The sequence below is a fragment of the Poecilia reticulata genome, chromosome 9, assembly GCF_904066995.2.
Source record: "Poecilia reticulata chromosome 9, P_reticulata-male-v2, whole genome shotgun sequence".
In the NCBI taxonomy this organism is placed as follows: Eukaryota; Metazoa; Chordata; class Actinopteri; order Cyprinodontiformes; family Poeciliidae; genus Poecilia; species Poecilia reticulata.
The window spans coordinates 1265396-1291699 of NC_088838.1; the positions used below are offsets into that span (position 1 = coordinate 1265396).

Here is a 26304-nt window from a genome sequence, read left to right on the forward strand (position 1 = left end):
TTTCAAAAACTACTCAGACTCATCTAAGCCTGCATGATATCAGAAAAATATGTGATTGCGATAAAGTGGGTTTATGCCACCTAGCATGTTTTCTATCTCATTACTGGTGATACAGCAGCTTTCCTCAGTTTTGAGTTTTCGGCTTTAAGATGCTTTGCCACGGTTGCAATGTTACTCAAACTCTGAAGCAGTTAGTACCATGCTTTAGATCTTATTGTTGGACCATTCACAAGAATCTTTGCAATTTTTTAACTTCCAGCTGCACTTCACCGTTTGGATGCTCAGTCGAGGGGATGCGGCATAAAGTTATGCGCTAAAGTAGAGAGAGATGAAGACCTCAGTTTCCATTCATTTTGATTTAAATTAGAATCTAGAAGAATTTAAATTTTTTGATTATACTGAAATTTGAAACAGCTACTGACAGAAAGCTGGAAAACAGTACCGTTTCCAATACATTTGCTTTTTTTTTTTTTTTTTAAACCAACAGGTTCCAATGCCCTGAATATACAGTGCATCACAAAAGTGAGTATACCCCTAACATTTCTGCAGATGTTTAAGTAATTTTTTTATAGGACAACACTGACAAAATGACACTGACACAATGAAAAGTAGTCTGTGTGCAGTTTATATAACAGTGTAAAACTACAAAAACTACTGCACTCAACAAAGCTTTGTAAATTTAAATACACATTTCCCTTGAGCTAAATGTAGAGTCATAGAATATATAAAATCAGAGTCATCCAAATAATAAGTATGTGAAATATTCCAATTGTCCAAAAATATAAAAAAACACCCATTGCATATTATGTTTTAACGCCTTAACTTCCTGTCATCATGCCAACAATTTTAGATTTGGCCTCTTTAATCAACTCTCACTGAGTTTGATACCCAGATTTGATGTCCACTTTAGTGATTGAGATGATGACCTCAGTGAGAGCAACAATCAAACTGCCTTGATGGAACCCATCAAATAAAAACATAAGACAAGAAAAGGCAAGTTAATCAGAATCATTATCATCGGTGCAACAGTCTTTAAATATCCCACTTGCATGTTTTCCTGATGAGGTGCAGCCATAGCACAGTGTGGTCCCTGACAGTCTCTTTCTTAGGGTCTTATGGCTGTGGAAAACCAGGTCAGAGAATCATCTTTACCCAGACAAATTGCATAAAATCCAAACCGACAATAATTTACCAGAGTAGGTGACAGCATTGGTGCTGTATGTTGGGCTTTGGGAGTAAGAGGGAACAACTGAGGCTGCAGCTGCCACCGGCTGAACACTGGAGGTCACCGGGAAGATGGAGAAGGTGGATGATGCTGGACTGGCAGCAGCTGGCTTGATGACAGTAACCTGGCGATTCTGTTGGCTCTGGGTATAGGATGTTACACCTTGACTATATACAGCTTTGGGAGCTACACAAAAAGAGTAATACAAGTTTAATGTATACCTGAAGTCAAGATTATCAGATCAGCTTTAATGAGCTCAGCTACTATTTGTGTACAAAAAAGCAGACAGAAGAATGCACAGTCTAGTTCAGCGTTGCGTTGCACAAAATAAGTCAGTAGCTGTGTTTCCATTAATCATAAAATTGTGCAAATTGACATTTTGAAATAGCTTAATGAACACATGCCAATTTTGAAAGAAAAAAAAAACTACTTTTTTAAAAATTGTTGGTAACACTTTGACGGGTTGTGAATAAGATCGTCATAAACATGTCATAACACCTGTCATGAACATGAGAAAATCTTTATGAATATTTAAAGATTTGCTCAACTTTAAATATTATATAAAAAGTATTACTTTTTATTTTATAACATAAAATACTTTGATTTGTTATAAAAGTATTACTGATTAAACTTTAAAAATCATGTAGCTTTATGTTATTAAAGCTAAAGTTTAATCAGTAATACTTTTATAACAAACATGTCAGATCATGATTTCTTGGTTAATGTCAAGTTGTCATAACAAAGACATTTTGAATAATGTCAACTTTGTATTAAAAGTGTCATAATTTACCGAATGACACTTTATGACAACAGTCATAAATATTCATGAAGACTTATTCATGTTCATGACAGGTGTTATGTCATGTTTACGACAGTGTCATGACAGTCTTATTCACAACCCATCAAATAAAGTGTTACCAAATTGTAGAACTGGGATAAGGTGTTTTTTCCGGCCATATTTTGCAGAACTGCAATGGAAACACTTTTTTACATCACACAAGTCACGTGATCAACAGTCAAATGTTACTATTGAAGATTATGACGAAAAGTTGCAAAGTAGTAAGATGTGATGGTTTTGTTTTTTCCAGACATTGTGCAGCTGGCTCCACCAATGACACAGCATCACACAGTCATTCCAAAGAGTTGTAATGTGTTGGGTGAAATCTACGTGTGACAGAGTAGATATTAGAGGTGATTGCACCCCCGTCCCTTTTCTTACTTTGTTTAAAGACTGCACTTCTCCTCGGGCTCAGTCTGGGAGGAGAGTTGAACTGCAGTTGCAGCAGTTCGCCACCAGTGGGCACATAGAGCACAGTGAGCACTCCTGACTCAGCGAGCCAAGGGCAATTTAGCATAGTAACTGCTGGTCAGCGGAGGCGCTCACTATTGCTCTTGTTTCTTAGCGGTGTTCAACAATAAAAGAACCTGCAAAAAGCCACACTGACTAAGTGTGCAACAAAAATTGGTGGCCCGTACGGGGATCAGCAGTGCTTCAGGAAAGAGAGAGAGACTGTGGCACACCAGCGATGGAGTTGGAGCAACTGCAAGACCAGCTGAGTGAGGCCCTGGTGCAGTTGAAAGTGAATCAACTATAAGAGGTGTGTTTATATGGAAAAGGCTCAACAGAAAATCAGACCAGAAAGCACAAGCTGATCAGACTAATAAATGCAGCTGTAGATACAGTGAGGAAGAGGATGTGGCTCGTGAATTCCTCTGCAGATTAATATCAAAAGCTAAAGAAGTGAGCGAATGAGATGTCACAGATAGTTGATGATCCTGTGAATCAGGATAATGCTGCTTTTATAGGTTTGCAAGAACAATATGAAGCATTACAGCCAAGTTTCCAGGCCGCAACAAAGAAATAAGAGGGAGAAATGGCAAAATTGGAAAACAAAGTGAAAAAACAGGAAACATCAACACATCCAATACAACCTGCCAACCCCTTTGCAGCAGAAGTTACAATAAGAGAGTTTAAAATTAATGGCCAAATTGGAGAAAGAGGCCAGAGACAAACTGTCCTATTCAAACCTGATCCATCAGATTGAAATGGGCCTAAAAAGAAATCACAGTGAAGTGGAGATCATAGAGGCTGTGGTCAGAGGTATTAGCCCAGGTTTACCCCTCCGTGACATGCTAGAGATCAAACAGACCTTACTATTGCACAGCTGCATACAATATTGAAGGGACATTACAAGGAAGTCAGCACCACTGACCTGTACCATCGTCTAAATAACATTGCACAGGATAGTAATGAGTCTCCACAAAATTTCTTGTTTAGAGCAATAGAGTTAAAAGAAAGATTGCTCGCTGCATCTAGAGAACCTGGTTCAGAAGGGGATTATGGTCCAGAACTGATTCAAAAGAAGGTCCTGAGAGCAGTAGGAACATTATTAATGATAATGTTAAACACCAGCTCAAGAACTTCCTGGATGATCTGACAGGTACAGATGATGTACTGATAGCAAAGACTAATGAGGCAGCCAGCATTGAATGGGAAAGGCAACAGAAGTTCAAGAGGAACAATAAAGATCTGAAAGTGAGGGAGGTTAGAGAAGAAGCACAGGCAGCTCCCAAAACAACAGTTGGAGCAATTTGGGAGAAAGAACAGCCACCTTCCACCGGGATAAAAGAATGAAACTGGAAAAGTGCAATCATCTGCCTCTCACACAGAAACCAAGCTCTTAGACGCCATCAGACAACTTAAAAGTGAGATGCAAGACATCAGGAGACTGGTTAATGACTCATTTACCCGTTTCCAAGTCAAGGCCAAGTTGAAGACGTGGCTGGATAATAATATTGCCAGGATAATAATAGAGGACAGTTTTATGACCATTGCTTCAAATGTGGACAAAGTGGGCATCTATCACGTGGGTGTAGATTTGTTAAAAACACATCAGATAGGCCCGGAGAAGCAGATATGTCTGAGCAGTGTGACATTTGTACCAGCAACAGGAGATGATGAAAAGGAAAATGGCCGAACAGAAAATGGATACAAGCTTACCACTGACATCACACACCATTCAGAACCTAAGTGTATGGAAGGAGCAAGACACACAGCACCTGAGTTGAAAGAGAATGTTAGTATCAACCTCCTCTCTAGTGGCAGAGCTAGACTTTTAAAGTAGGGTGGGGGGGGAATGTGTGTGTGTGTATATATATTATATATATATATATATAAAAAGAGAGAGAGACGTCATGTTAAAATATTTTCCACATTTGACCGGTTGTTTTTTTTTAAACAACAGCCCGTCCATCATTTGACAGATTATAATTAACACCCCTGACATGGGCAGACATTATAAACTTTACACAGAGTTAATTGCAGAAGCAACTAAAATTAATTAATAAAAAAAATCTTTCTGAATAGCATCTTGTGGAGTCTGAACTACATAAGTCTTTCTGACCGGGAGCTGACAGCGTGCTGAAAAGTTATGGACTTCCACTCCCCCATGTTGCTATCAGATGTCTCACTGAAATTATTGGACCTAGAATATTGAATGGAAAAGCAGTGAATAAGACACCAATGCCTTTAATTGGCTGGGTTGAGGTAAAATTTAAATTGCCATCTGTGAGTCAAACTCAGAGCTCTGGGTGCCAGTTCTAGTTGCAGAAGACGATGCGGTGGGAGAAGAACCAATCAATCATTGATCACATTGGTTACAATGTGATTGAATACCCATTAAAATGGGTGTAGATCCTCCCCCCGTCATTACAGAAGCTGTTAGTACAGCATTTTCTATTGAAAGTAATAAGGCAGAGGTATTTCTAAAAGTCATGAGAAATATGAATGAGGAACAGGGAATAAGCACTGTTAAAGAATCAAGAGAAAACCTCATCCCAGCTGGCCAGATGAAGATGGTGAAGTGCAGTACACGAGCTGGTCTGCTTGCAGGTCAGCAAGGAGTCCTGTCACAGTCTCAGCTACCAGAAGGACTAAGCGTTAAAGAAGGAATAGTGTGCCTACAACAGAGTTCCTGGTCCTGCTTCAAAATCCCAGTGAACAATGATGCTGCTCATGACATTGTTTTACCCTCCAAAAGTAAAGTAGGTCAAATCCAAGCAGTAAAAGCAATGTATGTGGCACCAACAGAATCAACAAAAATAAATAAAATAGAGACACCAAATTTCAATTGCGAAAAGGGAACTTCAACGGGATTAGAGAGCAAAGGGGAAAAAAAGGAGAACCAAAGCAGGGCTAAAAGTGAAGATCGTTGGGATCCACCAGTTCCCATTTAGCCACCTTTCCCCAGCACAACAGCAGTTTGTGAAACAACTACTCCAAGAGGAGTGTGCAGCCTTCTCTCGTGATGATTATGATGTTGGAACCATCCCCTCACTGCAGCTCAAAATCCGATTGCAAGATCCCACACCACTGACAAGAACATATATATCTGTTCCAAAACCACTGCACAACGAGGTAAAAGAATATCTTGAAGATTTGTTAAATAGGGGCTGGATAACAAAGTCTAAGTCAAACTATTCTAGCCCTGTAGTCTGTGTGCAAAAAGGGATGGTAGCCTCAGACTGTGCTGTGATTACAGAAGGTTGAATAAGAAGTCTCTGCCAGATCATCATCACATTCCCTGCATACAGGACATGCTAAACAGCCTGATTGGAAGTTCTTGGTTTTCTGTCCTTGACCAGGGCCTATCACCAGGGATTCCTGGAAGAATCAAGTCACCCGCTCACTGCATTTATCACACCATGGGGTCTGTATGAATGGGTGAGAATACCATTTGGATTATCATCAGCAACAGCAGAGTTTCATAGGTCCATAGAAGAGTGCCTCACTGGGCTACGTGATGAGGTGTGTTTGCCTTACCTGGATGATAATTTGGTGCACTCTAAAACATTTGAAGATCGCTTGAATCATCTTAGAAGTGTATTGCAGTGTTATCAGGGAACAGGAATCAAGCTGAAAGCGAGGAAACGTGACATCTTTAAGAACCAAGTGAGATTTCTTGGAAAGCTGGTCACAAAAGATGGATACACAATGGATCCTGCAGATATTGCTTCTGTACAGGCTTTGAGAGAAAGAAAACCCTCCACAGTGGGAGAACTGAGAAAATTATTGGGATTTGTCTCCTACTATCACAGTTACATCCCAAACTTCTCCTGCATAGCTAAGCCCCTTTATGATCTTCTCTCCTCGAGCCCTGAGAAAAAGGGAAAAGGAAAACACAAAAAGCGAGGTGTAGGAAAACAAAATCAGAACAGTGGACAGTTGCCATCATCACAGTATATGGTCAACCAAACATCAAGAGGCGTTTAGCCAGTTATTAGATTTTCTAGTGAAACCACCAGTAGTGGGTTATCCAGACTTTGAACAGCCATTTATTCTACATTGTGATGCTTCACAAGAAGGGCTTGGTGCTGTACTTTACCAGAGACAGCAGGGAACTCTAGCAGTCATAGCACATGGATCCAGAATGCTAACACACCCAGAAAAAAAACTATCACCTTCATTCAGGGAAGCTGGAGTTCCTGGTTCTGAAGTAGGCCATATGTGAGAGGTTTAGAAATTATCTCTATTATGCACCACCATTTATAGTTTACACTGACAATCGCCCTCTTACATATGTGCTTTCCACAGCTAAACTGAATGCAACCACTCATCGATGGGTTGCTGATCTGGCTGATTTCCAGTTTGTGTGTCAGACTATGAACCCTAACTGAAGCACGCGATTTGTCCGTGATTGTCTGAATAAGATGTTGGGTTCACACACAGCATAAACAGTTCAGGGCCACAGATGTCCTCAGGGAGGGGAGGGGGCGGCAGAACAGAGCCTTCTTTAGAGATAACAACCAGGGGAAGATAACTGGTCAGCCAAGGCCAACCCGGGCAGCCAGATTCCGATAGCAATAATTTGTTTAGGTCAGGCTGACATCAGTTTACTGCCTGCCTTGAAAGTCTCGCTGGTGCTTCTCAGTGAAAAATCCCAACAGCCAAATTTAGGGTCTTCCGCCTGATCCGAGCGAGCAACGTTCTCCAAGGTCACACCAAATCCATTCCGAGTCCTAGATACGCTGCCCGGCCACGGTCCTGTTCCAGGATCGCATCCAGTCTGCGGCTCAGCTCCCATATCATCTCAGTCTGAGTGTTGATCGCTCTGCAGATCCCATCAACCGCACCCATAAACCAGGTATCCGCCAACTCCAAAAAGCAGAAAACCTGTTATCATGAATCCAATCATGTACACATCTTCAACTTCCTTGACTGACGGCATCGTCAGACACACGGTCTTCCACTTCCATGTAGAATCCATCGTATATCCAGCGAAGAATGTCCCGTCAGGACACGAGGACACCTTAACCCGGTTTCCCAGTAAAAAAAATTGCATCAATTGCGCTGAGAGACCAGCTGACCAGATCCATAATTTGCAACTTCGGAAGCTATTCAAAAGAAAGATCTGAAAACACAGGACACAGACGCTGAGCAGGGAAGATAGGGAAAGCAGGGAGACAGAGAAAGTGTGTCGTCCTCCTTCGAAAGACAGAGCTGAGAGCAGAGGCACCAGAGTTCCACCCACACAACAAGGACAGCTGATGGTGGTGCCCAGTGCAACAACCAACTCATGGATGCAACACTAGAAGACGACTTTCATCCAGAGAACATGAACAGTGGAGATGAATCTCACAGCTGCCAGTGACCAAGAAGAGACTGACACACCACTCCACAGGGTGGGAAGGTATCTTTTTCGAACAAGAAAACCTATGTTAAGATTTAATTACCATAATTTGGGACAGCATTTTCTGTGATGTGAATAAGTTAGAATGATTTGCATGATTAACTACTTTTTGATGTATTTTAGTTAGAATAATAGATGAGTACCCATGGTTTTGAAGGTAGAGTTTACTTTTAAGTTAAAGTAACTTACTCTCAGAAGAGATTGCAGATATTCACGCTACTGGCGGATCAAGTGATGGATTGTCATTGTGCACAATGACGTCGACTGCAACAATAATAGGAGATGCATGCCATATTTTCAGACTGGACACAGAATAGCATCTCTTTGAACATTCATTCTGACTCCTTCTTAGAAGTACTTTACATCAATGGTCCCCAATCCCCAGGCCAAACTAGTACTGGTCCGTGGACCAATTGGTACCGGGCCACTCAAGAAATAATTAAATATTTCCGTTTTATGTATTATTCGAGTCTGGAGGATCTTTAATTTATCTTTATTGTGGCTGCACAGTGGCGCAGTTGGTAGAGCTGTTGCCTTGCAGCAAGAAGGTTCTGGGTTCGATTCCCGGCCTGGGGTCTTTCTGCATGGAGTTTGCATGTTCTCCCTGTGCGTGCGTGGGTTTTCTCCGGGTACTCCGGTTTCCTCCCACAGTCCAAAAGCATGACTGTCAGGTTAATTGACCTCTCCAAATTGCCCCTAGGTGTGAGTGTTTGTGTGCATGGTTGTGTGTCCTGTGTGTCTCTGTGTTGCCCTGCGACAGACTGGCGACCTGTCCAGGGTGTACCCCGCCTCTCGCCCGAAACGTTGGCTGGAGATGGGCACCAGCACCCCTCCCGACCCCACTGAGGGAAAAAAGGGTGCAAGAAAATGGATGGATGGATCTTTAATTTTGAAAATCCTTTAACCGGATTCTCTCGGTTACTGGGGCGCCAACGTTGAGCCCACAAGCAGCAAAATGAGTAAGAAACGGATCAGATGTCTTTGGAAAGTTTCTTTGCAAAGAGGAAAAGGCCCAGAGAAGAGACAAGGAGAATGTATTTATCCCGGACCGGTAGGTGAGTCCCACGTTACAAGCCCGCTCTGCATAACATGCGGCGACCGGCTGCTAATGAGGCAATGAAGCCTTCAAACTGCTTCGCCACGTAGAGACCAAGCACGCTGTGCATATAAGCAACACTTCGGGTGTCATTGTCTCTCATCACTCTCAGATGGGACCGTCTCGTTGCAGAGAAACAAGCTCAGGGCTCCCATTACTCATTATTGTGAGTTAAAAGTCTCACGAAAGTAAAAATGTTCGTTTTTGTGGTGCATCTGTATCTTATTTTGAAGGGATATGTAAACGTTACCATAGCGACCAGAGTCAGAGAGCATTTGGGAGGGAGGAGATGAGTAGAGCTTGTGAGTCTTAAGTCTAGTTTAGACGACGAGATTTAAGAATTGTCGGCCGATTCTCCAAACCTCTGTGAATACAGAGCTAATAAAAGTACAACAGGTTGGATCGGTTCGTGTGTCCAGCCACACGGTAGGAGCAACACACCACACAAGAACCGATTCCAGTCACGAACATCCCGATTCCAGAGGATAATCCAGTAAAACCCCCAACATAGCATATGGGAATTTAGAATGATCAAACACGGATGACGATGTAGAAGCAATAGTGATAGTTTGTGGAGTCATTTTAAGAGATAAAAGGCGCAACAAAAAAAAAAAAAAAAAGGCGGTGGATAAAAGACGACAGGAGCAGCCGCTTTATTTGCGTCACTACGATTTGGCGGTGACTATGTTTTTTCATAGTTAACATTTTTAACTGAATAAACATATAATAATGACCTTTACATATAATAATAAACATTTCCACATATAATCTCCGATATCCATCGGACTCTCAGTTGTGCGATATGTCAGCTGTTTGGGATTGCTTCTTATTGTGCAAAAAACACACTGACTTATCATTTAGTATGCAACATACGCCTACAGTTTCCCTAAAACGCCACATGCTTAACTAGCCCCTCCACCAGGCTAAGAGTTGCTTGTTTACATTTCTAGGAAAATAAAAATAAAAAAAAAACGTTTTTTTTTGTTTGTTTTTTTTAAAGCCGGGTTGCAAGCGTCTCTTTCGCTCTTAGCATTTCACTAGCAGAGCAGATTTATTCCTAAAGGATATATTTATAATAGATAGGTTTATAGTTTATGCATTTAAACCCGATAGTGAGCCACCGTCTAACCACACAGCTGGCGCCTCTGCGCTTTGCCTCTGCGCTTTGCCTCGCGCGCTGCCGCTGCTTTACCTCAGCGGGATCGCGCGCGCCTCCTTTCACTCAAATTGGACACAGGCTGACCTGTATGGATATTTACATAAACCTACTGTGAGGAATTATGATCCTTTGGAGAACTCTAGGTAAGAGTTTAAAACCCACCGCGTTAGCTCTGGTTGCGCAGCTCTATGTGAACTGCAGGAATAACTTGTAGCGAATTCAGAGGTGCGCGTTGTGAAGTGGTGAGAATGATTTACCTTTGTGAACGAACAATTATATGAGACGTTTACATCTCAACATGCTACCCAGCCTGTGGCTTTTTGCCCGTCTTCCCTGTAAAGTTTATGTCTGTGGCCGGAGCGTTTGTGGATAACGACCAGCGCTAACCTCATCATGCAGGTTCAGCCTGGTGAGGAGCTTTCACGCCCTCCGGTCTGTAAAGCATTACACTTTGCATCAAACCATTTCAAATGCGTTGTCTACTTAATGCGCGCGGCCACACGGACATCTGAGAAACTCGTGACCGTCAGGCAAGGTCGAGTCCCATGAACTCGACCAACCAGGATAGTTTCTGAGAAGATTAAAAACTCAACAGACACGAAATGGAAGAGCTACTAAAGCCACATTAGCAGCATTGAATTAAATCTCCCGTTCGTTGCTAGTGCAGCAGATTACCTCATCATGCAGGGCCGGTCCAAGGCTGTATGAGGCCTTGAGCATAATTTGATTTAGGGGCCCCTTTTGTTGCTAAAAATATCAGCACCTCTAACAGCTTCTGTGTTAGATTTAGTGAAATCTAGGACGGGGGGAGTAGTTTAATTGGTCAGCCTAAAAAGCAATAAGTTATAATCGCAGTTTACTAATTCAAAAAATTCAAAGATTAAATTTACAGCATCAGATTGTTGCTATGGTAACAAAACAATCTAACTATAAATATTGTTCATAAGTGTTTTACAAAGTAAACTTGCCAGCTCCTTAAAATCTTGCATTTAAATGTTAAACAATTTAAAATAATTTAATTTATGTATGCCTAAACAGTTGAATAAAATTTAATAGCATTGATAATCTCAATAAACAAGTGTTACATTTATATATTTATATATCTGTAATCTGTTTTAAAATATTAGCATTTATGGCGCCCCTGAAGGTCTGGGGGCCTGATGGACGAACTGACTTAATTTGGATTCAAACAGAAGTGCAAATTTGTTGTTTTTAGACTAGTTGTGAGTTTAAATAACATTTCACCTGAGATCTTTTCCCGTAACATATAATAGTTTTACATTTCCTGTCAACTTAACATCTTTTAATACAAAAAACATGGTGGTCCGCCGGTGTACTGCCTTGACGCCCCAACCCCCGGGCTTAGCAAGTTTTCTGGGGGAATCCCTGTGCTCCCAAGCATAAGGGATGTTTCGCTCCAACTCCGGCCGTCCTCTGATAAGTGCTAGCACCATAGCTGAATTATGAATATATTTCATCGCTGTTATGATTATTAATGACTTATCAAGTAAAGCTTATTCATGTGTAATTTTAATTTCATGTCTTATTTAATGGAAAAACCACAATTGCAAAATTGTGTTTTTCAACATCGGCAGAAAAGAGAAAGATTTGCGCAGATTTTGTAATGGAAACACAGCTAGTAGAAAACTATACCAGAGACTGTTGCTTTCTCTTCTAGAAAGAAAGAGCAAATTGCTGAGTATTACTGAAGAAAATGCTCAGAATATGCAAAATGGTTGGAGATAAACTGTCCCATCTGTGCTATAGTGAAGCACTGAGGTGATTTCCAACTGAAGCGATTTCTTTTTACTTAGATTCAACTACAATCATCTCTGGTCAGCAAAGAAAACAAGTGTGTAGCTTACATGCAGAAATTTACATTTTCAAGGGTGATTAACAATCATTATACATAGAGAAATGTGCATAAGGAGCATCTTAAAACATACCTGTCTGGTAGTAAGAGTCTGCAACACTGGGCTGCGGCTGTGCAGCAGCAACAGCTGCTGTAACAGAAGGCTGCTGGTAGTACTGCTTACTGTCATAAGCTACAGCTGAAGCCGTGGAGCGGACATATGAGTAAGAGTCCTGCAAAGAAAATCTGAATTGAATATGCCGAATTCATCTGGTTGCTTATTTTATTGTTCCCAGAAAAATGTCTAATAGGTTGTTGTTAACCATATCCAACTCTGAATATAAAAAAATCCTAATTGGAAAAATCTGATGGTTTGAATATGAAAGTCTGCAATAAAGCAACCCAAAAAGGACAAATGACACACAGTGGAAGAGTAACCTATCTGGGGGTGAACCTACTGTATTTGAATATCTGAAAATATAAAAGAAAAAACATTTATGCACGTGCATCAAACTTAAATGCAGTTCTTGTATTTTGTAAATTTAAAAGCTCAATATTCCAGTTCAATAATTTCATTCATCTGGTATCCAACACATCAACAACACAGGCGGTCCAGGAAGAGGACGTGCGTGTTGGGTACCTGGTAGTTCTGTGAAGTGACTGGTGGAGGGGGTGGCGGGACCTCCGCCTGGCGTTGTGGGTAGCCATAGTCATTGGTAGTGTGGGTTGGCTGGTATCCTCCATAAGCGGCAGCAGTTGCAGCTGCCACGGCAACAGGCGCAGGCCTTGCCACAGCAACGGCAGCTGCAGTGGGTGCATAGGCTGCTGCAACAGTGTGTGCTGCCACCGGTGCCTGATGAACTGTGTAACTGGCCACAGTGGTGGGATGAGTGTATGCTACCCCTGCAGCTGGCTGCTGGCTAGAAGGACAACAGGGTCAAAGGTTAGCTTCAAACACAGAAACACATAATGCTAAAAGAGGCATAGCTAACAGTGAAACCCAGAGATCTCCAGTTTACCTCAGCTGTTCCATAACAACAAAGTGTTGCCTCCAGTTATTACCAACTATGGACCATTTGGTGCTTTAAGTGTCACCAGGAAGCAGACTGTTCATAACGGAGCTGACAGACATCTCAGAGTTGTCTGCACACTTATTAAAATCCTCAAACTTTTCCAACAGCTGGGTTTTCAAAGTCAGGCACTGGAGTACCTGGCTACTGCAGTTTTCAGATGACTGAGCACATCCATCCTGTTCCTACCTTCCCTTTTGTGCATGCCAACATTTCCTCAGCTTTCAGTATTCTTTCAAACATTTAGTCTTCCTCTCCAGTCAGTCTCACAGAAATTTTAACCTTGCAATTTTTTTGGCTGGCTTTTAGACTTCACTGAACCAAAAAAACGAAACAACAACAAGCGTGAATGTCACTGCCTTCTTCTTGGCCGTTGTAGTTTACTACATCCAAAGGTCTGGTTTTCAGCAGGTCAAGACAAAAATATTAGTAATTTGAGCCCAAAGGTGATTAAAAAGTTTCTCAGTGAGAAATTCTTCTTTTATTGGACAGTTAAGGTTAACATTTCACATAGGGTTCTCAAAAATCTTAATCACAAAGTCAAATATTAGGTTGTGCTAGAATGCACTATAGCAAGCTGTGACTCAGTGACCTTGTCCAACTCATCAGATCAGTCCAGATGAAAGAAAGCTGACCGCTACAACAGGTTAAAAAACAAGAAATATGTACATTATAAGCCAAATCCTCAAGCCATCACATTCAGGTTGTTTGGTCCAACACGCATATATATCAATAAATGAACACACAAAACCAGCTTCACAGAAGGGGCTCAACAAATCCAGCACTCTGACATAAGGAGAGGCCGAGCCGTTTTTCATCCCACTGGCCCAGACCTCATCTGTTTAGCTGTAGTTCTATCCTAGATGGAGAGATTAAAGGAGCTAATACTGCCAAAAAAGTTTTTACTTGTTTTATAGCATAGAAAGTACTCCTGGATCATATTGGCTATGCTTCCTTTAAAAATGTTCGACAGCTGGAATAGCTGAAAATAAAACTAGCATCTGCATGACATTTGTCAACAGAAAGAAGCATTAAGAGTTCTGAAATATCCAGGAAGGTGGCTGTGATGACCACTGTGTCTGGGCTTGAACAGACACAGTGGAGTAAGAGCAGCTGATGGGATGGATCCCCAATCAATCACTTACTGAAAAGCTGTTGAACACCTCGGATTCTGGTGCTCTCCCCTCTGTCTCCAGGATCTTAACATCCAAACTACAGGGTGCCAGTGGACAAAATACATCACAAGATCCTGAAGGCTCTGGGAATTTTGAGGCTGTCATATTTGGCATGTCTCTTCAACATCACTCAGCAGTGTGCTCCAACTATTAAAAGCTTAAACTTATCAGTCTCTTTGGGTAAGTTGGAAGGAAGGGGCCAACCTTTCATTGTACAGAGGACGAGCAGCGCAGCTGTTGTCCTGAAATGTTAACCAGTTCTATGACCTCTTGATTGAGGGTTGCTACAGAAAAAAGGTTGCCGGGGACACTCTATAGGGTCATCTGGCTCCTGTATGAAGAAAGCAAGAAATGAGTCTGCATTCTCAGCACAGCACTGAGTTTGGCCATTGCCAGGATGCCCTTTGTCCCAATTCTGTTTCTGTTGTTCATCTTAATGTGGTGTCTGGTTCGAGAACTCTAGGGGTTTGTTGAGGAAAATAAGTATGTTCATCTTCCTTCATCTGTGTGGAAACTTATGGCCTTGCCTGAGATGTAGTTTCTACCGAGAGGAATGTTGATGAAATGACATCTCAAGAACAAAGCAGATCAGATGAGGTTGTTGCTTCAAGCACAGGGGTGCAATAAAATCATCTTGGACCTCAATTATTCAGCATGGTGGAGGTCAGTATTAAGTAACGTCTATTGTGGTGTGTCTTAACTGTGTATAAAACTTGGTGATAGGTCTGATTGTGTTCGACCCAGACCAGAATGTTAATATGCTGATGTCTCACTTCTCGCAATCAAGAATAAATTGCAGAACCGTCTGTTTAAAGTCAGTGCCAGTCCAGGTCTCATGTAATTCACATATTTAGCTATGTTGGGTTTCTTTTTTCCATCTCTCTTAGGCCAAGCATTTCAGATGTTGGCATGAGCTTGACTAAAAGGTTAGGGGTCATTCTAAGTAATCTTCCTAACCCTGAATAAGCTCATAGAAGTAGTTGTCCCAGTTAAACTGGATAATTTTAAACTTATGACACAAAACATGACTTGTGAAACTATGCATTGTTTTTAGTTGAGAATTACAACATCTGTTTACACAAGGCACAATCAGGATGCTAACCTAGGCCTCCTCTGGGTCCATTTCAGAAGACAGAAAGGAAGGTAAAGGCTGTGATAAAAGTGGACAATGTTTAGAAAAAGGTTGCTGATCTCCAAGTTTCTTTCACCAATTCATTCCCTGATTTAACATTTTATTTGGACGAGAATGTAAGCAAAATGTATTTTAAGGCAAAATATTCAGTTGCTGTTTTTAAGATTATTTCATCTTTTGTGAGATGTAGTAATCATGCCCTTAAAGTTGAACCAACACTTATTCTACACACTAAAAAAAGTTCAACATTTAATGGTAATATCTATGATTGATTATTGAGATGAGAAACAATGGGTTTAAATTTTCCCAAAGAAATTGAAATTATTCCACAAGCTTGTGTACTCAAATATGACAAGGGCTTTTTCAGACACCATCCACCTACTACATAGTTTGAAATAAGGAATATTAAAAACCATGAAAACATGCATTGTTATGCTGACATTCCCCAGGTTAGTTTAATAAATTATTTGAATAAATCATATTTTGTGTATATTGTATTCAAATTCTGTGCTTTATCCAGCAGAAATGTTCTGTCCCTCTTCTCAGAAATCGCCACTTTTTCAAATTATTTGGAATATGGTTTTAATATAAAACTTTGGGACATGAAACTAGCCCAGATCTTTTTCCATCACCTTCTCAATTTTTAACTAAGCATTACTAAAAGCTTTGCACTTTTGCAGAAAAAGGTTTTAGATGTGACCTTTTGTGAGATTAAACTAATCTTTATCAGGATGTTGTTTACAGAGCCACATCCTTCACTCCAACATGTTTTGCTGAGCTGGATTCCTTTCAGCTCTATTGATAGCTATGCATGTCAGACAAAGCTATGATCAAATTTGCTTTGACAACATAACTGAATGTTTTAGTGTGGAAATAAAATGCATTACATCTAATAATTAACAGCTATAGTAACGGGACTCTCCGGTTTATGTAGTTTCTGGCGTGGAAACATGCATTTTGGATTTAATCGGAGGGTGCAATATATTAGTTAACGCAGAGTACAATTCAAATCTCAACTTTGGCTTTCATCCAAATTCGCAGGACAACCGCCCCCTCCCCCAGCTGGAACAATGGCAGCACTGGGGATAAATCACCCAGATTACATAAATCATGCATAAATTCACAGTTAATACCATAAAGAGGTGTGTTGGTATCAAACAGCTAAAAATCTACAAGTTCCTTACCTGTACTGAGCTGCGGCGCCATGCGTAAATCCGAAATAATTGCCGGTAGCCATTTTGGCATCTTCACCAAGCCGGCTGGGCACTGCAGAGGACAGACACAGCAGGCTCTGATGAGCGCATTTCAAGGACTAGCCATTAGCCTGTTTATTCGTGATACTCAGTAGCTTGTAAACAACCATAGGTCAGAACAAATCAGCCTAAGTAATGCCCAAGCTTTTAATGATACTCACCATAGGTGAAGGAGACCACTGGACATATAGGAATCATTGGGGTTTTTTAAGCGTTCTAACGATGCCTCACTAGAATACCAGCCTCTTCATATTACATGTCGTACCCGGAAATGCTGCCTTCGCGCATGCGCCACAATGAGGCAGGGTGCGGTCTAGCTCCTGATCTTGCGTCAGTAATATTTGAGTTAATCGGAAGTTGCGTTGCCATTCATACATCAACGTTATACAGCGACTATGGAGAGACAATGAACAAAAGTAGTGTGCTTTTTGAACCTACGTTTAACCTCGGTTTTGGTCCATTGACCAAAACCCACAATACACCCATTTGTATTTGTGGGTTAAATGGGAGTATTTCTCAAATATATATATATATATATATATATATATATATATATGTGTGTGTGTGTGTGTGTGTGTGTGTGTGTGTGTGTGTGTACTCTCTTTTGGTACTCTTTTGGTTTTACTTTGTGAAATCTCCGAGCTGCGTGATTAGAGAGTTCACAAACACAATGATCTCCGCGTTTATAATGACAAATAGACTGACTGTAATCAGCTACAAGGATTAAAGTACAGGCTCAGTCAAAGCAATTTACACTCCATTCCCGTTGGGGGCAGTATTGCATCAAGACGTTTATCGACACCAGCCACAGAAGGCAGAAGAGGGAGAAAAACGTCCCGGCTTCCCCCGCACCGCTGCTTCTTTCGGACAATATGAAAGGATAGCAGACAGAGTGCTGCAGTATAAGTGAGTTCAGCGGCTCAGACACCACAAAAAGTGACCGTTCAGGATGAGCGGGATGCGGACTATTCTGACCTCCACAGCGGCGATTGCTTCTATGGGGCTCGGATATGGAATGTGGTCTGTGATATCTCCAGGAGAACAGCGAAGGAAAGAGATGCTGAAGGTGATTTCATGTAAACTTAACCTTGCCTGTCTCCTATCTGGAGTTTCTGTTTCAGCCTTAGCTTAGAGCTGGAATCAGGGGCGCTGCCAGAAAACTTGGGCCCCATGACAAAAAATTTAATTTTGCCCCACTGCTGTTACAATTTCCTGAATCCATTTGACCCATAAAAAACGGCACAATTTTAAAGGCATGCAACTGCCTTGCTTTCTTGTCATTACAGTTTGTTATGAGACAGATTTTCTGCGAAAAGATTAATCTCTTCCACCTCCTCCCAGACCTACTACTGACGGTTAAAGATTGTGATTTACAGCGCTAAAACCCACCTCGGTTGGGCTGTTTCTCGAGATTACTGGGAGAAGGCAGAGGAATTAAATTATTCTCAGATAATTTCTCAACATATTGACAGTCTTGACAAATATGTTATTTTTGTTAATAGAAGTTACATACTGCAGCTTTAATTTAACTTAGGAAGGGACGGGTCTGTAATTTAAATACAAGCTAATGCAGAACTATCTGGACTGACAAGAGGCTGTTTTTTATTAAAATTTTATAAAGATTGTTTGAATTTCTGTCACTAATAAATGCATTTTGTTGTGTAACTGTAAAAAGAGCAGTGAGAGAGGAAAAATTTACATACCCTGGAATGATGCTAACTAGACTAGGTCGTCACTGAACACAGTGTTACTCACCGTTTTCACTGGGCCAGGGAGGAGGGGTTATTCTGATATGGGGGTTAGAGCTGCTGCTGCTGTCCGACTCATTTGTTAAGTGTGGTAAAAGGTACAGGGACAACTTAAATATATGAATATGTTGGTAGATTTGTTTTCCTTCATTCTATAAATGCTAGTGAAATGGAGGCAAACGGTCTGTAACTAAGCTGACTGTGCTAAATGGTTGATATTCTCACACAGTCTAACCACCTGTCTTGGAGAAAAACTGGGCTACAAATTGACACTCTTGTCTTTTTTTTCTCTCTCTCTCTTTGTAAACCTGACTAATATTTTTTCTTGGCGGCATAGTAACTGCCACAGTCTTTGTGTTCTACTGACTGCTGCTGAACTGTCCAACTCGCCAAGCAGGAACTAACCATTTCATGCAGATCCAAGGGGGTGTTCAGTGCAAATATGGATGTGTGCTTTTTGGTCTGAGTTGTAACATTTATGTTTTACTGATTAAAAAAAACAATTTTTAAAACAAAATATAATTAATTTTGTAATTAATAGGGCCCCAACTTTTTTTCTATTTTTATGAAGAAAAATGTAAAAAAAAATTGTATTGTGGAGGGCCCCCTGTTGGTATTGGCCCTCGGAATTGTCCTAACTACCCCCAACCCCCTTTTGCGGCGTCCCTGGCTGGAATCCTTGAGGGTCCCCAGGTATTATTTATGGGAAAATGCTAATACGGGAGCACGGAGGGAGACGGAGGTACAATATGGTAGTTTTCCGGAAAAAACCGGATGACTTGACAGGTATGCATTTTACTGAGCACTTGCGCCGCTTTTCCACTAGACCGCCTCTAACTAGCAAGATCCAGTAAGATTGAGAATTAGGCATGGAGCTGAAGTTGGTTTCTGATTCCAGCTTCCGATTTGGGAAATGGCTAATGGAAATGGCGATTCCACCTAATTTTTCACTACCTTCCGCATCTTTAATCAATTGTAGTTAAAAACTGCAATACCTAGACACTTCAAACTTGGACTTAATTATTCTGCTCTAATATTAGAATATTTAAAAACATGTTTGGGATTTGTGAAAATTTTGTTCTGATTTTTGAAATTTCAATAAAGGACCATTTTTGACCTTTTTTTTTTTTATCTCGGTCACACTTGAACTGTTAAAAGTCCGTCCGTTCGTTTAGCACTACATTACCCATCATGCATCTGTTCGTTTTTGTAGTTCCAATTTCATGTAGCTGTGCAAGTTGTTTTCTGTGTGGCTTGGTGGCATAAAAATACCATCCATGGATAGCATCCACTATCAATGCTTCCTTAATTCCGTGTGTATGAGATCTGTGTGCTTTTTATTATATATACACACACATACATGCATATACATATGAAACCAAATATAAGTATATCATTACTATCTCCACCTCATCATCATCTATACCAGGGGTGTCCAAAGTCGGTCCTCGAGGGCCGGCATCCTGCATGTTTTAGTTCTCTCCCTGGTGGTAGTAACAACCTTTTCAGCTTGTCAATATTTCTCTTAGGCCTTCTAACGAGCTATCATTTAATCCAGGTGTGTTAAACCAGGGAGAGAACTAAAACATGCAGGATGCCGGCCCTCGAGGACCGACTTTGGACACCCCTGAGCTATACCATCATCTCATGTACCTGCTACTATTTCATCAATAAACTTTCTAAGCTGCACTGGTGGAGTTGACCTATTCCTTCTGAACGAGGAAGATTCAGACGCACACAGTCTTCTACAAGTAGTCCTTTGAACCGGAGCCCATTGGTTGAATCAACAACATGGCAACTTCACAAGACAACGCTTCTCAAGAGGAAAGTCACAAATATAGTCGCCGTCCACACAGGAGCAGGATATGATGATATAACCTCTCTGCAGACTCTGTATCAGCCACCACAGGGAGTGGCAGCACAGCAGAACTACAGCCAGCCCTATGCAGCTCCACCTGCTGATTTTCCCAACCATTGCTCTGCTGCCTATCCATCACCTCCAGCTGCATACCAGGCATTTTTCAAGTTCGGCCGCGGGGATATTAGGGTGATTGATGAAAATGATTGATGATAATGCCCGGGTTTTCATTGTTTTTGGGGGACCAGTAAGCATCCTTAAATGACTGGAGCAATGCCTGGACTACGGCAGCTTTTCTCCTCTGGGAGCTGCTGGTTCAGAGCGAACCGCTGGAAGAGCGCTGCAGGAGTATTTATACAGGTAAGCAGATAGACTGAACACGGCGGGCGGCTGAGTAGTTGATGCTTATAGTGTAGTGTAGCTTTACGGACAAACCGCACAATAAATTTCATATCATCCCGGTTTCAACAAACGGGTGGTGGAGTGCATTGTGACGGTACATAGCTGGTAGATGTGTCAAAGGTGTTAAATCTTGTTAACAAGGATACAAAAGCTATAAATGGCTGGGCAAGGCATACCTGTCAAGTCTCCCGTTTTGGCAGGGAAACTATCGTTTTTGTATCCCCCTTTCCCGCTGTGCTCCTTAGCATTTTCCCGTAAATATTCTGTATTGCCTTCCCTGGTCTTTCGTTCGTGCAGTTTTTTTACTGCCCTGGACAGTAAAAAAACTGCCAACTCCAGGTGACATTTCCCGTATTCTCAAACCCAAAGCTTGACAGTTATGTATGGGATATGGTGAGTTAATTTATTAAACTGTTTCAAAAAGTCAAATACTTCCTTTTTACCATCTTCATCTGAAATGCCATCAACCGAAACAGAATTGGGAATTTTTATGTCAAGCTTTTGAAATTCATCCATATTGATGATGGCAGGAAAAAGAAAGAAAAAAAAAAAAGAATTTGTGTTAAACAAAATGCCAACAACCTCCTGGCTAGCTCGCCATATAATATAACCTGTATTACATTCTAGGACTATTAGGATTATTTAAAGAAATAATCCAAGTTAGAGTCAATCCAAGTGATTATTAAAACTAGGTTCGTCTGATGGAGGAAGTGGCAAATTGTAAAAGACAGAGACAACTAGATGGTGCAAAATTGGTGAATTGTATTAATATATACAAGTTAGTCCATAATTTAAAGTCCAGAAGGGTTCCTTAAACCAAGGAAGTCAGCAGTCTTTTGCTGATGATGAAAGAAAATAATCCAATTCTTTCTGGAGCGGGTCAGTCTAGAGTGAAGATTTTATGGCTGAATCTCCAACCAATTCGGAAGAAGTTTCTTGATGATGGGAAGTTGATGTGGTATTTCTGTGATCTGCTAATTGGTTAGCTCGCCATTCTGGTCGTCATGATGCCAGACAATCTGTGATTTTTCCTGGATCCTGAAGCAGACTGCTTGAATGGGAGTCTGCAACACAGCTGGCCAGTTCCCTCTTGACAAACCGTGATCGCTACAACGTTCGGATGAATGATCACGCGTCTGCACATCAGAGTCCGACAGTGTCTCCTACCTAGGACGCCAATTTGCAGCCATATAAGCGGTAGCTGTCAATTTGGGACGCTGACGTGCAGCTGTCACATGACGTTAAAACCGTGCGAGAACAATGTTGTTCTCGCTTGATTTAGTTTGTAAAGAATAAATTAAGGAAAGGAGGATTTTTATTTCTAATTAAATCTTTAAATAAAATAAATCTAACAAAATGGAAAATAAAAATAAAAACTGAATCTAACAGAAAAGTTATCCTGGTTACATCTAGTTGTTATAAAGTGCAATACAATTATTTCTTAATACAAGTAGCATAATAACTAGAGCTGAACAAAATTATTCTGATCAAATATTTGTTTGGCAGAAGTTCAGACAGACTTCCACTGTTGTTATTCAAATTGCATCACTTAATGCAGTGGTTCCCAAACTTTTTCTCCTGCCCCCCCCCCCCAGTGGTTTCCAAACTATTTCTGGGCCCCCCCCTATGGCTTACAAATAGCTGTCTGGTTGACAGCTATTAATGGGTTTAATGGGTTTGAGTGAAGGGGTTGGGGGGTGGATTCTTGGAGGCTGTTGAGGAAGATTTTCTAAATTTGTTAATTTTGGAAATACCTGGCTCTATCTTCCTCTTTGGCTCCCAGGTCCTCCCGGCAGGCCGCGTGTAGCCACAAAGGAAAACAATAATGATGTTGACGTCACAGAATTGCAGAGTTTAATCCAATAGAAGACGACGTATGAAATTACAACAAAATCTGCAGAACAACAGAGGCATACATTCATTTACCTGATACAAATGGAAAGAAGAAAAAGTCAAGAAAGATAGAAAGAGAAAGAAAAGCAAAGACGTCTTTGGAGAATTGCAAGAGCAAAATCTAATTTGTTACTCCTGTGCACAACGTTTTATAGTCAAGGATTCAAATAAGGCGTATCTTTGCTCATCCAACCAGGACCTGTCTCTGACCCTTTTAAAGTTAGAATATTAGCCTTGCTCTTTTGCATGGAAAACCCCCCAAAACCCAGATAATAAATTAAGTGATGCTGTAACGTGATTTAGTACAACTGGTTCACATCATTTAAACCAACTGATTAACAGCTGATTTCCCTTTTCATTCAATAACTTGTTGATTGTGTCCCACTTTCCTTCACAAGTAAACCTCTGAACAAAAGGCTGATTCATCACTTATCCCTTAAATTCTTATTTTACGTAAAGAGAAGAAGAAAGAAAAATAAAGTGACATACTGGCTCACTATGTGAAATTTAAAAAGGCCAATCCTTCCCTCTTCTAAAATCGGCTATTTTAATATTGTTGAAAGCTGTAAATCAGTGTTTGATCCTGGTGCCTTACAAATGCTGCATTTAAAATAATGTTAGCAAAGGTACAATGTATGTACATCTTTTTGCTTTAAACGGAACTACCTCAGCAATAAGATCAAGACAGAGAAACCCAATGTGATTCATACTGCTGGCAACTTTAGGTTTAAACTAATCCTTTACCTTGACCAACATGTTTTTTCTGACTGGAGTTATTCTTAAGGTCTTGAAGTGGCAAAGCCAGACTCCTGACTGAAGTCAAAGATTAGAGTGAAAGCAAGGCAACATCTTGCAACTTGTCACCATTTGAACTGCCTTATTGCTGAAATGTGCTATTGAAGTAAATTTGATTGATCACCAAAATATTAAAAAATACCAGTGGAAACACAAAAAGGTGGTTAGTGATTGAAGGAAAGGTTTATTTGTGCTAATGCTTATAAAGATTTTTCTATTAACTAATGTGATGGGTATTGATCATATGTCTTGCCATTTTAAGAAAACGAATTAAAAAAGATCAATTGTTCAAAACATTGATAACCCTTTAACATTATGTTTTGTTTGTATTCTGTTTTCATTTTATCAGTTATTTGAGCTGCCAGGGTTGTGAAAAAATTTTGAGCTCAATTGTAGAGTGGACCACACCAGTTCTGGACAAAAACAGAACAGTAAATCAGCTTCGGTGTCTGATGGCTTACAAATGCTGCATTTGTAAGCCACCAGACTTACAGATGTAATGTTCTCGCCAAGCCACCTTTCTTCAGTTTTTCATTCAGTTTTCATTTTGGAGTAGGAGTGTAATTAGAAACAGTTGTGAAAAGTCCTAAATTTCCTCCTCATTGTCAAAAATCACACAATCTTCCCTCCCTTTGAGGAAGGGATCTTAAGCAGATCCCAGCCTGCCAAGTAGGGCTCTTTATTTCCTAATAGACATGAGAACTGTCAGTTTATAATTAAAACACACCAAATCTCATTTGCTTAATGACTGTGACCTACACACATTTATGAAGTGAAATAATCTCTGACTATTTGTAAGGGTTTTCAAGTTCTTGTATAAAACGTTAGATTGGAGTTTTCTATCAGTGAACATGAGTCAAATGTTTTTGTGCTTCCAGATAGTTCTTTTCCTTATATTTTACGCACATTTTACATTAGCAAATATTTATTTGAAGAAAAAAAGTTTTGTTCCGTTTCTTATAATTGTACATTTTTAGTTTTTTGTTGTTGTTTGTTTTCAAATTAAATGAATTCAGTTGATCATGAATTACCTGGGTTTTTTCTGTCCACCACCTACCAGAACCTCCCTGAATCAAACCCAGTGAGGATGGAAGAGACGAGACAGAGGAATGCCATGCTGATGCAAGTCTTAAAGGATGCTGCTGAAACCAGTGACAACCTTGCAAGAGGATTAGGACCTGGAAAGTAGACGCACCTCTCTCTGTTCATTGCTGGCTGTTTAGCACTCCTAATACGAAGAGCTGCAAATGAATCATAAACATGGACACTGTTTGAGTGCATAGAAGCCGTTGTCTAGCGTGCAATTCTATACATTGCACTGAACTGTTTGATTAAAGCTCTTTCAACTAAAGAGTTTCTCATTAATTTTTCTGATTGCTTTTCCATTTTAAATGACCAGTCATATTTGTATTCTTCTTTGTTTAGATGCCATATCATGTTCCTGTTTATCAATCTGAGCTGTGTATGCAGAAAACTACCACTCAAAATTAATGTATCCAAAGCAAAATAATGTTTTTGGTTTTACTTCTGAGATTATAACATTATTGGTGACTTGCAAAACTCATTGCAGGTCTATTTATTTCCAGTTTTTCCTCTTTGGAGCTTTGAAGAGTTGAAAGCATATTCCTGCAGTTGGTGGGTGGGCAATCCATCTGCTCTCCAGTACTACATCTTGCAATACACTGATTAAAAATAATCTCCACATTCTTTAATTTCTCAATTCCTACATTGTTGGGGATTACGGTACTTAAAAATGCCCTTTGGAGTGACGTGGGACCGCTGAGGAAGATTGCAGCACACTAGTAGAGCTCCGGAAACCAACCATTTTTTCTTACATTTTTGAATATACACCTCTAAGTTTACCCGGACATAAATATATCTGACTCGCCAAATCCTAAAGTCTTTAAAAGAGACCAGATATTAAAATACACTTTGGCGCCACGTGAGTGACAGCCTTTTACAGCAGCTCTTGCTCTCTGTGAGCTTTTTTCTTTTATTTTTCCTCTTTTTTTTTTTATAGCACTTTCTAAGTTTAGGTACATTTCATACTGTCCGTTCACCATGGACATTAAACTTGCGAAGTTTGTAGTATTTTTTATTTTGTATTTTATTTGTGTTTTGCACACACGAGTTTGGTCCCAGCGAGCAGCGTGCAGGATCTCTTTGCTTACAGCTGTAAGAAGCACTTAACGTGCAGCTGTATTTTAATGCTCGATATTACCCATCAGATACCGTTCCCGCTATGTTAAAATCACCCATCAGATACCGTTCCCCTTGTTTTACAGTGGGGGAACGGTATCTGATGGCCATATTTCACCCATCAGATATTGTTCCCCTTGTTTTAAAGTGGGGAACGGTATCTTATGGCCATATTTCACCCATCAGAAACCGTTCCCCCTATGTTAAAATCACCCATCAGATACCGTTCCCCTAATTTTTAAGTGGGAGAACGGTATCTGATGGCCATATTTCACCCATCAGATACCGTTCCCCTTGTTTTACAGTGGGGGAACGATATCTGATTGCCATATTTCAGCCATCAGATACCGTTTCCCCCATGTTAAAATCACCCATCAGATACTGTTCCCCTTGTTTTACAGTGGGGGAACAATAACTGATGGGCGAAATATGGCCATCAGATAGGGTTCCCCACTGTAAAACAAGGGGAACGGTATCTGATGGGTAATATTGAGCATTAAAATGCATTGCCCTGTTTTTTTTATATATATATATGACTTATATATATAATAAATACCTCTGCTCCAAACTACGAACATTGCCGGTGTTACGTCAATCCGCGTTTCCCCATCAGATACGGTTCCCCCTGCGTCTTCTTGCCGCCCCGCCCACGCGGCACAATACGCACGTGCCGCGCTGAGCACTGAGAAAGCACGCGCATAGGGAACTACGGACACCGTGAAAGTTCAAACAATATGTTTCGGCAAAGTTGTCACTTT

At 40.6% G+C, this 26304-nt stretch overlaps 2 protein-coding genes across 3 annotated transcripts in view; one reads left to right on the plus strand and one right to left on the minus strand.

The window, feature by feature from the left end:
* The window catches only part of zfr (zinc finger RNA binding protein), an 88346-nt gene extending 71375 nt beyond the window's left edge, over positions 1–16971 (minus strand). Inside the window, exons 1-5 of one of the 2 annotated variants that reach the window (XM_008419283.3) lie at positions 16813–16970; positions 16583–16664; positions 12662–12941; positions 12116–12254; positions 1193–1411 (exon numbers count right to left, since the gene is read on the minus strand). In XM_008419283.3, coding sequence (XP_008417505.1) covers positions 1193–1411; positions 12116–12254; positions 12662–12941; positions 16583–16664; positions 16813–16849 — 757 coding nt within the window. In that variant the 5' untranslated portion in view covers positions 16850–16970. Of the gene's footprint in view, positions 1–1192; positions 1412–12115; positions 12255–12661; positions 12942–16582; positions 16665–16812 lie in introns of both variants that reach the window. The other variant, XM_008419284.3, reaches the window with a different exon arrangement.
* A 474-nt stretch (positions 16972–17445) lies between these two features.
* uqcc3 (ubiquinol-cytochrome c reductase complex assembly factor 3) lies at positions 17446–24698 on the plus strand. Its single transcript, XM_008419282.3, has 2 exons — positions 17446–17717; positions 24408–24698. The coding sequence occupies exons 1-2, from the start codon at positions 17601–17603 to the stop codon at positions 24534–24536; spliced, it is 246 nt and encodes an 81-aa protein (XP_008417504.1). The 5' UTR covers positions 17446–17600; the 3' UTR covers positions 24537–24698.
* The last annotated feature ends 1606 nt before the right edge of the window (positions 24699–26304 follow it).

Bases quoted from the DNA above. Each gene is read 5' to 3' on its own strand.
- uqcc3 (XM_008419282.3), top strand. From the start codon at position 17,601: ATGAGCGGGATGCGGACTATTCTGACCTCCACAGCGGCGATTGCTTCT. The intron at 17,718-24,407 runs GTGATTTCATGT...ACCACCTACCAG, and splicing joins GAAGGAAAGAGATGCTGAAG to AACCTCCCTGAATCAAACCC.